Genomic DNA, 14,464 nt, shown 5'->3' on the forward strand with positions numbered 1-14,464 from the left:
ATTAATGATTACCAAAATATATTCAATTCGATGTAAAAATTATAAAATAAATTTAAAGCGAATACGTTATGATTATTTAAGATGTCAAAAATAATACTCTTTTTTCATTATGTTTTATAAGTAGATGTCATTTTTCCCATTCAAAAAGATTTACATGATTGTTTGATTATCATTATTTAAAATTTAAATATTTTTAAAATATAGTAGTAGTTTTTAATGCAATTAAGGAGAAAAGAAATGTATATATGAATTTGTAAACAAATAATTAATTATATATCTAAAAATTAGAATTTAAATATTATATAGGTTTATTTAATTATTTATTCAATTTATTTATAAATATACTTGTTGTTATATTTTCCTTTTTATATTATTCGTATTTTTTCTAATATTTTAATTAATTTTGGGTTATTTAAATATGAACTTTTAATAATAATATAATTTGGACTTTTAAGAGCCTAAAATTGTTATATAAATGACGACTATTAATTTTTTTTATTGATGGTTTAGTGTTATTTGCTCAAAATGAGATTGACTTAAATTATAATACATATTTAATTAGCATTATTATATAATGCTCATTAAATTTAATATTATACTCATTAAGTTAATAATATTGTTATTATACAATATTTTAAATTAAATACTAATATTTAAACCAACATAATCTAACTCCTAAATAATGACATTTTGATAATTTTTATATAATTTAAAATTTTAAAATTAATAAAATATACCGTGGTCCGTATTAGTTAATAGTATAAGTTTACGTTATAAAACAACAAATGAAATTGAACCCCCCCAAATTTAAACAATCTTATGGAAACTAGAATAACATAAATGCAAGTCTTATTGCGATATTAATTTTTCATGGGTTAAAAAAATTAATATTAATATTTTACATGATAAGTAGATAATTTGCACTAATAGTTTTTTTTTTTTCTATTGAGATAAAAATATATTTTTTTTCTTTTTTGACTTGGAGAAAAAGGGGCGGTGCCGCGGTGGTGTTTAAACTCTAGACCTCACTCATTGTTCAAAGGCAGAAGTTCTGTAAAATTAATATCGTTCTATCATTGGGACACCAAGCGGTGCGACCTCCTGTCTGTGAACTGTGAAATCTCGGGTTTAAACCCTACTGCTCCCCCTCCCCAGCTCCCCTAAGTCAAAAAAAAAGAAAAAAAAAAAAGAAAGAGTACTTGGATAGTTTTTGCCCAAGCAAATTACTATTATTATTAGTATTTTTTTTTAAGGGAAAGCAAATTAACAGTAATTGTTACTTTTATTAATTGCCGGCAAAGTTATTATGTAGTATGCGTATGAATCGGAGAACTGAGCCTGAGCTCTCCTCCATTTTTCAATCGGAGAACTAAATTACAGATGCGGCGCCACTGTACAACCACGCCGACGGCAGACTAATTGCCGGCGGCCATATCAAATGGCTCCCTCCGCTGCCTTCAGACGGCGGCTGGCCGCCTTTCCTTTCGTTTTCCAATTTCCTCCGCTGGTCCGTCGATTGCGCTCAGACGCCACTTTAGAAGCAATACGAAAAGCGTCGGAGAGCGCAATTCCCAACTTGGTGTTGTACAATTATCCCTCGTTCTCCGGCGCATTTGGAGCGCTTTTCGCGCACCTCTACCACTCTCGACTCAACCTCCCTTGCCTCATTTTGCCTTTCTCATCCGTCGCGCCCTTCAGGTAACGTGCGCTTGTCTTTAGTAGAATCTGGTGGTTTACAGTAGAAAATATGATTTATTGTTCAATCCTGATGTGGAAACAATCTGTATGCATGTTTGTGTCATGTGTGTAAGTTCAGCACATGCATGTTGAAGTGAATGATAATTTGTAACTGAGCTTCTGCTTCACATTTTCCGATTTAGTTGGAAATTATTTCAGAAATTCCTATTAAACAGTTCCCCGCCTTTTGAAACATCGTAACTTGTTGTCATGGTGCATTTAGCTATCTCCTATTTTCTATCCATTTAGGTAGTGCATCACCCATAGTTGGAACCTTACCACTGTATTTCTTTTCCCTTATAATCTTCTTTTTTGTTGTAATCTTTCTTTAGTGTTGATGACTTGTGCATAGAAGGAATGAAGACATGCTACTTTCTAGACTTTTTGGGTCCAAAAGGTTTTCCTTTGGTGCTTTCCAGGCGAACATCATCCATGTGAGTCAAAGTTGTACATATTATTGAATGCATCATAACTTATCTCGCCTCTTAATGGGAGTTCAAAACATGAAGTTTCCAGTGGTTTTAACTCAACAACTTCTGGAATTAGGGTTATTGGATTTGATCACCGGAAATCAGTGCTTTCCCGAATTTCTTCTGGGGAAGATTCTGATCCCAATATTTCGTTTCATGTAAATATTGAGAAGAGCAGCTCCACTGCTGTATATGAATATTTCTCTGCTAAACTTTCAGAGACAAGATCTGATCAGGTAACTGAGAGCTGGATGTTTTATTTAGGTTTTTCTGTTTCACTGGCTATGGTTGATGCTATAACTATGCAGCTGCTAGTAATTTTTCATAAGTTTGTAGTGATGCATCATTTAAAGTACTAGATGCATGACAGATTGATAGTATAAGCCTGCTAAACCGTAACGATCAAGAACGCATGGAGATCATTCTCAAATACATTGAAGCTGGAGATCTACAGCGGTGGAATTTACCCAACATTAAAGCGTTTAATATTGGACTAAGAGAATGGCGGTCGAAATTAAACTGCATCACTAACCCACTCATGTATCAACAGGTTCAAGTAATTTGTATTAATTTACATATTTGTTATTCCATTATTTTACTTATGTAGCAATACGAAGCCATTGAAGCAATTGTTAGCCGAAAAAAAAGTTCACTGTATCTTATAGTTGTATTGCACTATTATTGGACGAGATAATCTTTCAATAATTTCAAGTTAATGCTCCCTCCATTGAAGGAAAAGGGTTAGCTCCAGGCACTATTCTTTCTACTCTGGTGTATTCTGATTTCTGTATGTAGGATTACTTTTTCTTAATTTTGTTCTTCTTCTGCTATGAACAGTTAATGGAGATTTGCTCTACAGACTTGATCATCAAGGGAGACACCTATCTTTCTAATCGATTGACAGAAGCAAGTAAACTGCTGAATAAGGTCTTCAGGGTTAAGTTGGGCCGAGGTTTTTATGGCGAGTGTCTGGTATGACAATTTGTCCTATAACATGTTCAGAAATTCTTAGTTAGTTGAGTACCATATCCATGGTTTAAGCGTGTGATTTTCATTCTGAAGTCAATCTCATGGGACTTTTGGTTACATTAATTGACTTCTCTTTTATTCTTTTTATTTCCCTTGCTTTTTTGTTGTTGGTGGTGGTGGTGGGGGGGGTGATGTTTCTTGCATGTGATGGGCTTGAAGCTCTGAGCAGCCTGAAGTAATATAGTTATTCATTAATTGCCTGGCGTCTATATTGTTGGTTGGCTAGGGGATTAGAGCTGATGGGAACTCAAATTTCAGTGATGAAATGGGCAAGGAACTTAGCCAAATGAGTGCGGCAGCAGGGCTAAGGTGGTTTTCGTGCCCAATCTTTTTTCTTTTGTCTGTTTTTTAGATTATATGTGCCTTATACTTCACTTATCCATCTAGTCTTGCACGTTGCCATATGTTTGAGACAACTGGCTTTCAAAAAATGTTGACGCTCTGACTCCTAACAACTAGATTGCCACCAATATCTGGAAAAGGCATTAACATATGAATGGCGGTATGGACTTGTGAAATAGGTGTAGTGTTCATGGCTAGCTTGAGCCTTATGTAGTTAATTGCTCAGTGCCTGCTTCAGTTTCAATTACTAGGTGGACCTCTTACGCATGTTTATAATTCAAGTTTGATACTCCTTCTACTTTTAGCTCTGTTTTCACCACAGAAAAACACATTTATTTCCTGAAGTAAAACAAACAGAATTTAAAGGAATCTTGTGTGCATATGTTGTCCTAGCGGTAGGAGGTTAATGCCCAAGATCTGACGTCCTGGGTTCGAGTCCTCCGTCACGCGGTCTTTAAAATTTCTTTATTTAGTTATACTCCCTCCGTCTCACAAAAACATGAACTTTTTTGCCATTTTGGACCATCTCACGAAAACATGAACATTTCTATTTTTGTACACTACCCCAACACAATTCCTTTACTTATTATCTCTACTTTACATAAAGTGGGACCCATTTTCCACTCACAATACACTTTTATCTAACATTTTTTAAGACCCGTGCCTCTTACAAATGTTCATGTTTTTGTGAGCCTGAGGGAGTATAATTTATCAAAAAGAAAAACATACTTTTAGTGTACCTTCACAATGCATTTGTTTTAGGCAGCAGTTTTTAAAATCTCACTCTTTTCTTTTCTTTTTTAATAAATTACATAAGAAAATAAAGAAATTCAAAGACCGCGCGATGGAGGACTCGAACCCAAGACCTCAGGTCTTGGGCATTAACCTCCTACTGCTAGGCCAACACACGCACACAAAGCTCACTCTTATTGCCTGGTAATATACATGCTCTTTGCAAGCTTGGAAAATGTGTGAAAATGAAGATTGTGCGGTTCAATTATTTAGCCTGTGCCTTTGTATTTTGTTGGTTTTCATAGTTATCTCCAGCACAAGTTGTTTCAGTACTAACTGCATGCATTTGAGTAGCATATTTGGTACATTACGCTAGTGGTCTTTTTGTAAGCCCTTAAGGATGCAAGATGTTGGGTGGTTCTGCGTCTTGATGTAATCTTAGTCAGGCTATTACTAGGTGCTTGTTTGCTATGATACTGAGTTTACCTACTGATGAAACAGGCCTATTGGAGCAGTTGTTTACATGCACAGAAACAATCTAAAAATGTGCCTGAGGACTACGGATAGCAGTACCGATACATCAGAAATCGCTAAGGTGCAACTTGGCAGACTTATTATGCTCTAATTTATAAACAACCCCATGTAAGAACGTTTCCAGGGGAACTCCTGAACAAGTTTCAAGTCTGTTTGGTGTACCTGTACTTGCAGGCATATGGTGGTGGTGGTTTCCCAAGTTCCAGCTCCTTTATTATTCGTATGGATGAGTATAACCAGTGGCTTTCAGTGCTGCCATCACCTACAACATAAGGCATTCAGCAATATGTTACAATAAGGAAGTTGGTTGGAACTTACTTCGTTATAAGCTTGGGTTACTTCCATGATTCTATTGATTAGTCTTGATCTTATGGGTGTCTACCTCAGGGATTCAATGCGATCACTTCTATAAACTAAAACTTTCCTACACTGAAATGTTGTAAATGGTGATGGGCAGTACATCCTTCAAAATATGGTGTTTTCGTTTTCATCGCAACAGCATTGTTGTTTGGCTCTACTTTCATGTCAAGTGGTGAGGATCAAGAAACTGGATCATTATAATTAATAAGACAATTTGTCTGTTTTTGCTGAGATATACTTTAGCCGCAACAATGTAACAATTTTGACTCTGTTTAGACTCGACTCTTGAGATTAATGAGGAAATTGGATCAATCATCAGGTCCCATTTGGACATCGGTTTTCTAGTTTAGCAGTGTAGATTTACCTGTCTTTGTTTATTTATCTATGAAAAATGATCCGGGAGAGGGGAGGAACATTTCCTGTGATTTTGGAGTAATCCTAAGATTGGCAACTCCATATATGTGCAGTTTATGTAGCTAAGATTATATCTAAGAGTTTATGTATTTTGGATTCTTAATGCATCCCCCCCCCCCCCCCCCCCAAATTTTATACTTCTATATCTCTGATTCTATCTTGTGACAATTGTAGGATTGCTTGGTTATATTAATGCTGTGTTTGACTTCTTTAATGATTGTTAGATGTCAATATTGAAGCGTTTTAAGTATTTGACTGATAAAATTTCATGGTTAATTTTGAATTGAAGGCAAAATTTGCGTATGAGAATGAAGTGTAATATGGAAAAAGGAAGCAGGAAAAGAATAGTAACAAATTTCAAAGGTTCGGTTGAACCATGTGTGTCACTTATGCACATTCTCTGACCACTTTCTTGGTTTCATTTTTTACAGTTGACAAAGGTATGCCATGGTATATGAGATAAGCACCTAGAATCTTGTATGAGGAGACCAAGAAAATTCATGATTGAAATAAACACATGTCTTGATAAGGGGCATACAACATGGCTTTTAAACATCAGGCAATCAAATAATGCTGAGAGCGATTCCTACCTTGCAGGTAAACATCAAGTTCTTGGATTTGATGTCAGTATGTATGTTGGATAGCTTGGTAACAAGAGAAAGGGATTTAAATTTGGCATTGATATTCTTAAGTATTACACAGGAAATAGTTCCTATCCTATTGTGACTAGTTACTAAATTGATTATTGTTTACAATTCCATAACACATACAGAAATCTGGGAAACAAATATCATCCTTGATACCTAGTAGTAGACACCATTTAGTACAATAGATTTAGAATACTGGACAACCAGCAACTTGTATGCCTTTAGCAGTAGGACAAGGGGCCAAGCTGCAGTGTTCACCCCTCGTGCCCCACCAATCTATTTCTTTATTCTCGATGCCGAATGTAAAATAGAGTGCCACTGCCATGAAAGCTACTCCAGCATCTAGAGCCGCTGAAACAATGTAGTTATACCTTTGCCACCAGCTTTTCCGATAGTGAAAGACGAAGTAGTTGAAGATCGTGCCAAAGATGATCCAGGCATTGTAGTTTAATGGTGTTGCTGGTGGCATCATACCTGTTGCCCCTAGAAGGACAGGCAGGTTAATTAGAGGTATCCAAGATTGTTTTGGAAATGCCTTGTGGAAGAGCCAAACAATGATAGGACCTAATGCACCTCCAAGGAAAAACCAGTTCATTGAACTATAATTTCCAAGACTTCCGAAAATTCTTTTCGGTCCCACTAAACCCCAAATGACTGATGCATCGAAGAAGACTCTATCTCCTGGGCATGTCCATGGACTGTCTGGTGGAAGTAAGTCATCTTGGCATATGTTTTTGATAGACGTGAGCAGCCACCAAGCCACAGAAATATTGATTGTTCCAGCTATAATAGTTCCCACGGACTGATGCAGCAATTGTGACATATGAATGAGAGTGGTAAGTGCACAGGGATGGCAAAAATTTCAGTTATTGTTTAAACAATTATGGATCAAAACACTAGCTTTTCACCATCAAACAACATATATCATAGAAAGACTGATCTTGCATCTTAGAATGATGAATATTATGTCCTTCTATTAACATATTCTCCTATTTTCAGTAGTAAGGCCATGTTGGTCAGGCTGAAGAGTGGAAGAAAAAAGTAGGAACAGAATTGGTGATAAATTTATTAGAGAGTGGATTTCATCCCTCTTAGTATGCACATCGTCTTATCTCGTACATCGAGGTAAAAATGTTAGCACCCAAAGTTTAGCCTAACATTGCTTAAAACATTAGCAGAACATGTCTCTAGTTATGGATTATATATATTATCTCTTTCATCTTCCTTCCCTTGTCACTTTCATTTAGAGGGATTAAAAAAAAGTTTACCTTCTCTGAGGTGATTTTACTTCCCCTTTCCTTTATTCCCTTCTATTAATATTATAAACCAAGTAATTCAATGCTGCCTGTTTGACTCTCTAAAATTTTACTCTTTCCCTCAGATAAAGATAAGCCGTATCGCATTATTACCTATTTGAAATGATGTTTCTCTGTGGGTAGGATTCTAACAGAAGTGTTCTATTTTATCAGAGTATGACCCCCACAGCTTTGGTTAAGTAGCATGATGATGAAGAACGTGCGGTGTTCCTTAAATTGAACAATGCAATCTACCTGAACTATAAACATCGATCTGGGAGGGATCTTCATGTAGTGCCCTAGCTTGAAGTCACTTAGGAAAGAGACAGCCTGTGCCATGCTCATGTAGCCATAAACTTTGAAGCAGACATTTGCAATTGGTCTTCCTGGGTATATGAGCCCCATAACATACTCTGTGATTATATTCAACCCAGGAGTCTGCAAATTCAATGTTTTTACTTTTGTATCAGAGAATAAATAATATGGAATTGTCAGTTGCTATATGAATTTATCTGTGTTTGTGAGCATGCACAGTGTGTGTTTGGCACTGAAGGCACAGCTATTCCTTTTTTAGGCAATCAAGCCATCATCTGTGATATAGAAAGGAATGCCATTGATGTTTACTCTCAATTACCTGGTTTGTCGTGGCTGTAATGATGCTGATTGGAAGCGTGAAAACAAAGGCAATGATACAGGCGAAAACAAGTGCCCACCATGGCATCTGAACTTGGTCATTCAAGAAGATGCAGAGCATCAAAGAAGCGGTAAATGTCGCTGCTAGTAATATATAGAACCACCAGGAAGGTATGTCTGAGTATTTGCGCATAAGTCTTGTATGAATGTCCTCCTTTTTGTTGTATGAAGCACGGAATCTTTCGGATATTTCCCTGTGGTTTGTAAATTTACACATTATTAAGATAATCATCAAGCTTGGGATGATGAAATACCAAATTGTGTACTGGAGAATCTGAATTTGAAAGATCACTGTCTAACTACATAGTTTGCCCAATATCAGTTAAATAAGCACTGTCTAAGTGCTTATTTGGTTGACCTCATAGAATTTGCAATAGGATTATATGATTTTGGCGGAATGTTATGGCGTGTTCCTTCTTGTTGGACTACACATTAGACAAATTGAACAGTCAAAAGGTCAGCAGCTCACAAGAAAATTTACCGGTCCTTTCCAGAACCCAGATAAATTCTGAATCCTTGACTGCAGTGTAGCTCATTGCTAAATATTTTTCCATAAGCGCGAGATAAAAACCAGCTAGTCATTTCATTTGATAATCATTATCTTACATATAGAAACTATATTTATGTTGTTACATTTTTACTTCTTGTATTCGATAACAAAACAATTCTCATTATATTATATAGTAGATAAATTTCAAATAGAAAGTAGATTAGAAGTTTGGTACCTTCCATAGAAGCAGGCCACATGTGTTAGAGTAGCTGCAATAGTTGCAAAACCAAACCCATATGTCAGGGAAAAGAACATGCTGAGATGTATCCGGCCCTGCTGTTCGTATGTTTGAATATCCAACTCGAACTTGTCATTAACAATTGCAGAGATGTTATACTTCTGACCTTGAGCTGTGAACAAGTGCGAGGAGAAAATTGGAAACTTTGTAGCGCCATACAAGTTGAATCCCCAGTAGGCTGTAGGAAGTACTATGTAGATTATGAGTGCATAACCCGCAAAGACATTCATTATGGCGAAGAAGGGAGATACAAGTGGGCTGCCCAAGAAGGATGCTATGGCTGTCCAATCTAATGTTACGGCTCCGAGGCCAAGGCCTTTCATGCCCGATCCAATCTGCTGTGCTGTGACTGACTTGGAGAACGTCCAACACATCCACGAAATGCTTGTGAGAGTTGTAAAGAGGTACCCTGGAAATAAGTACCAAGAGAAGCTGCAAATTAGCACAATCAGGAAAAACTTAGCCCTGGACATGCGTTCCTCATCTTTTTCATGCAAAGCCCTGAAAAGTTGGAAAAAATCATCAGTGGGGTTTTGGAACAAGAATGTGGAGAAAACACTTGTATATTTCAGCTGGAAAATGAGCAGAATACATAAGTTTGAAAAGGTATGATTAGCAATAGACGTGCATATTCTGCTTTCTTTCCTTTTCAAATTTTGTTCCATCCTACATTTGCAGTCTACATGACATAGCATTGTTGTATTCTTTGTATGAGATTATTCAGCATGGAGAATGTGAATGGTGAATAGCATGAATTGTGGAGCAGTTTGTGCTAGATGTCTTGAATATTTCAAAACCATGGGAAAATACGTAAACTAATCAGCTCATACAAGTCTTATACGGTTCTGTGCCTCTGTGAAACTGCTGATGGCATTAGATTTGGGGCTGTTCATCACTTATAATAGTTGATGCTTGAGAAAAGAACGATATATCTTAGGTTTATTATTTGTTTTGAAGCTTTAGTCCTAGTGATTTCACACAGTTGCTATCTTCCTTGTCTTAGGATTGATTTTCTGTAATTTCAGTCTGCTTTCGTGCGAGGCACCAGGTTATTTGATTCAAGAGCTCCTCTTTCAGGTTCGGCATGCAACACTTAATATAAATTCCAGTCAGAGTCAGGTAATCTTGATTATTAGCTAATGTTCAGTTGTGCTAGGTAAACTCCAATTTCGCGGTTTCTTAACGGCAATACTGAGATGCAGGGCATTCACTTGCAAAAATAGAGGGAGTTCACTAACTAGTAGACTATTTTTTTTTTCAGGGACACTTTCTAGTTGTTAATTAGTACTCCCTTCATCCCAACCGAAATGTCCTATTTCTTTTCGGCACGAAGATTAAGAAATGTGTATAAAATAGATAAAGTGGGTTGGTGGAAATTATTTAAATATTAAGTATAGAGAGAGAGCGTATTGCCAAAAAAGGAAACAGGACATTTCGTTTGGGACAGTCCAAAAAGAAAAATAGGACATTTCGTTTGAGACGGAGGGAGTACTCCGTAACTTAATGAATTAAGTCAAAGATTCCATGAGCGATGAATCTGGACGAGATTTAAGGTTTGTGTGGGTCCATGAATCTGGGCATAAACTAAAGCTAGTTGCCTGAGGAATCTTGGTGGGATGCATTTATTATGATGAGGTGAAACTGCAGTTGAAGTAGCCGTAAATTTTTAGTGAGCTGTAACAAAAAGGCCAAGACTTAGCACGTGAAGCTCATAAAAGGTATCTCCAGCCTGTAAACTGCGGTACTCGACACACTACTTTTCTACTCTCTCTCTCATTAAACGGTCGGTGGTGTTAATCATCAATGTTTAGAGCAATAATATCTTGCAAGATTAATGCAAACTAAAGAAATCTATCACTTTTGGTGAAAGTTAGATTATCTTAATTGGTGGCAAGTCAAATGAGTAATTAAAAAGGAAGAGGATTAGCCACTTGAAACCTTTTTCCTTAAAATAATATGCACTTGCAAAATTAAAATATTATCTTTCAGGCTTGAGGGCCATATGGCAATTGAGTAGGAGATGAGGAGTAGTATAAAACAAATACATAATGTGAAAGGAAAGCAGTACCGGAAGAGAGAGACTTGGACTAGAGTCCCGGGCCACCACATGTGGGCCGGCTCGATCACGTATTTTCTCAAAAGCCCGGCCCACCCGTATCCCAATACCTGCAATATTCCTTTTTTTCAATTTTCACTACTAAATGCCCAAACAAAAAATTCTACTGCAAACGATAACGGGTTAATGTCTAAAATCAAAGGTCTTGGATTCGAATTTTATGTGGAACAACATTTATTTTTTTTTATTTAATACTGTTAATTTATAAAAAAAAATATTCTACTAGTACTACTTTCTTAGAACCTTGGTTTTATCTAGAAGTAGAAAGAGAAAAAAGACAGCGGCAATGAGAGCAGTGCCATCACTATCGTGTCTTTATCTTGAATTTAGCACTCCAAGGATTTAGGTCAGAAAATTCAATACCAAAAGCCAAAATCCAACACGCAATTCTACTTAAATAACCGATGTATCTTTCAGTAATTTTTTTTCCCAATTAAATGTAATTAATGGAAACAAAAAATGAAGGTATTATGTAGGAAGTTGGAGTGACATAGTGAATAAGAGAGAGAGAGAGGGAGGTGACCTGAGTGGTGATGATGAGCAGCCAACCAGCCAAGAAAGAGATGTTTCTCCCATAAAAGGCTTTAACAATGGTAACGATACCAACAGCATAAGCGGAGCCGCTACCAAAAGCGCAGCCGGCATTGGCGAATATAGAAATGAGCACGTGCTCCTTGATGTTGAAGGGGCCCGGGTTGAGAGAGAAGCGGTTGGACCCGAAACCGGGAAGGCGGAAGGTGGCCTTGGGCAGCACCGAGGCCAGGAAATGGCCGATGGGAAGCGAGGCAACTTGAACGGTGATCTGAGTAATGACGAGGGGCTCCGTCCGGTAAGCGAAGAATTGATTCAGAAAAGAGAGCATGGCGCACGACACCACACCCAAGAACCACATCCGGAACGTCCATACGGGTAGGCTCGGGTCATCCGTGTTGGTCACCGTCAGCCGCACCTCTTCAATGGGGGACTCCTCTTCTTCTTTCGAGTTGCCATATGCTGGACCCTCCCTTTCCAAACTTCCCATCTTGAGTTGAGCTTCACTTGCTCTTATGGTGATATATATATATATATTGATATGCTGAGAGTTGGCAGTTTTCATATTTATTTGTTTTCGCCTAAGTTTATATTGAATAAATAAAGATTTGACGTGTGATGCTCGATTGATTATAGTTGAAAACATGTTTTGTGAAATAGTATAATGCAAATTGGTGATAAAGAAAATGTAGGAGGTGGTGGGGTGGGGAGGAAAAAATGGGAGCGTCACATATTCATTAAGTCGTTTGATTTTGTTTTTTTGTGAGTTAGTTTATGGACACGTAATTAATGGGATGGAGATCAAAAAAAAAAACAAAAAATAATGGGATGGAAATTCTCACATGGAGATGTGGAATTTCAATAGTTGAAATTAATGAGGAGGATAGGCCGCTCCGTAGGTGTGCACGCGAATGAGTGTGGATTTATAATTCTACACTGCACTCTATTAGTAAAAATTTATTCAAATATACTCCCAATTATTATGATCAACTTATTTTTGACACATAATTTTAAAGAAGGATTAAATTAATGGTAGTCTTTACCCTATTTGAAAGACAAAAATAAAAATATACCCACTATAAAAGAAATGTATAAAATGTACCATTTTTAGGGTTAAAAGGACTAAGATACCCTTAAAACAAAAAGAAAATACCAAACAAATCCCCTTCCCCCCAAATCGCAGACACTCCTCTCTCTCTCTCTCTCTCTCTCCAGGCCTCCGCCGCACCTCCGGCGTCTCCATGGCGCCGGCGCCTATAATTGGTAGTGAATATATCTCTGCAACTTCAACATCAAACACAAAACGAAACAATTTTTAAATATTCATCTTCAAAACCCCCAAAGCTTATTCAATTGTGGGTTTCTTCCATTCGATCATAATCTTGTTTGTTCTATAGTGCTCGATTCACGAACTTCGCTCGGCATGCTCGCCACGCTCGACATCTCCGCCTTGCTCGCCACGCTCCCGATCCAAAAAAATGAAGTAATTTATTTTATCTACTATATCTATCTCTCTCCTCATTTACTTTATTTACATTTTCTCTAATTTACATGCCTCATTTTTTTGAGACGTTATTATTGAAACGGAGGGAGTATTAAATAATGTATTATTAGTTGAAACGTTATTATTGGAACGGATGAAGTATTAGACCTTGTATTAGTTAATAAATTAATGCATGTGTGGGAAACGACGGAACACATGTTCCTCCATTGCCCGAAAGCAGTGGCGGTGTGGGACCAGATCTTTCAATGGCTCGACATCAAAACGGCAATTCCGAGAGATATCTTTCAACACTTCATTTCTTTCATTGCGGCTGGAAAAAAGAAGAGAGAAAGAAGATTGCTTAAAGCTTTGTGGGTGGGAACAGTGTGGTTGCTCTGGGAAAGCAGGAATGGTAGTCGTTTTCAGGACAAGGCTTGGGATATTGATAGACTTGTCTTACAGATTAAGGGGAGACTTTGGAGCTGGAACGAGGCCTACAAAATCGTGGAGTTAGGAATTCCTTTTACTTCTTGGTGTTCCAAAGATTTTAAACTTGTTTTATTGTTTTGATTGGCATTCCTGATGCCTTGACCCCTTTTCTTTCAATAAAAATTTTACTTTACTGATCAAAAAAAAAATTAGTTAATAAATTAATATTGGGATTAGGATCCTCTGTTGTGCACTGCACCATGTTGTGCACAAAAACAAGGTAAGTTAGTATTTCTGTATTTTCTTTTTTTTTCCAAAAGTTTTCCTATTTTTTTTTTTTTTTGATGAAATTACATTATAAATAATACAAACCACACACACACCCCACCTAGTGATTATTGTGGCCGAGAGTACTCGAACCTATGACCTCTTGGACAACAGGCAACCACCCCAAATGGACAAAAAAAAAAGTTTTCCTATTTAAATGCACATCACCTTGTTTTTGTGCACAGCATGGTGCAGTGCACAACAGATGATCCTAATCCATTAATATTGCATGCATCTACGAAAAGAAAGATCATTCAACTGCATGAGGGATTCTAATTAAGAAGTGGATATTATCATATGGATCATGCACGAGTATATTTTATAATGTTTTATTATAAGTGTTACTGAAAATTAGGGTTGTCTAATTGGTTATTGGGTTTTGGATAATTCATTAACCGAACCGAAATTCTCGGGTTTGGGTATCCAATAACCGATTTTTTTGGTTATCGGTTCGGTTTCGGGTATCATTTTTAGAAAAATTTCGGCAATAACCGAAACGGGTTAACCGAAACAACCGAAAATTATTTAATATATATT

At 36.9% G+C, this 14,464-nt stretch overlaps 2 protein-coding genes across 2 annotated transcripts; one reads left to right on the top strand and one right to left on the bottom strand.

The window, feature by feature from the left end:
- Positions 1-1,242: 1,242 nt before the first annotated feature.
- LOC131005182 (uncharacterized) lies at positions 1,243-5,535 on the top strand (the record flags this gene model as incomplete). The annotated part of the gene is given in 8 exon segments (XM_057932016.1): positions 1,243-1,698; positions 2,070-2,171; positions 2,284-2,443; positions 2,578-2,757; positions 3,045-3,179; positions 3,463-3,545; positions 4,812-4,905; positions 5,019-5,535. Coding segments are annotated over 8 exon segments (1,113 nt in total). The 3' UTR covers positions 5,118-5,535.
- A 732-nt stretch (positions 5,536-6,267) lies between these two features.
- Positions 6,268-12,427, bottom strand: LOC131005181 (oligopeptide transporter 4). The gene is made up of 6 exons (XM_057932015.1): positions 11,681-12,427; positions 11,110-11,207; positions 8,979-9,542; positions 8,195-8,447; positions 7,816-7,998; positions 6,268-7,067 (listed from the first exon to the last, which is right to left on the bottom strand). The coding sequence occupies exons 1-6, from the start codon at positions 12,332-12,334 to the stop codon at positions 6,453-6,455; spliced, it is 2,367 nt and encodes a 788-aa protein (XP_057787998.1). The 5' UTR covers positions 12,335-12,427; the 3' UTR covers positions 6,268-6,452.
- Positions 12,428-14,464: the final 2,037 nt, after the last annotated feature.

The sequence above is a fragment of the Salvia miltiorrhiza genome, chromosome 1 (genome assembly GCF_028751815.1).
Source record: "Salvia miltiorrhiza cultivar Shanhuang (shh) chromosome 1, IMPLAD_Smil_shh, whole genome shotgun sequence".
Taxonomy (NCBI): Eukaryota; Viridiplantae; Streptophyta; class Magnoliopsida; order Lamiales; family Lamiaceae; genus Salvia; species Salvia miltiorrhiza.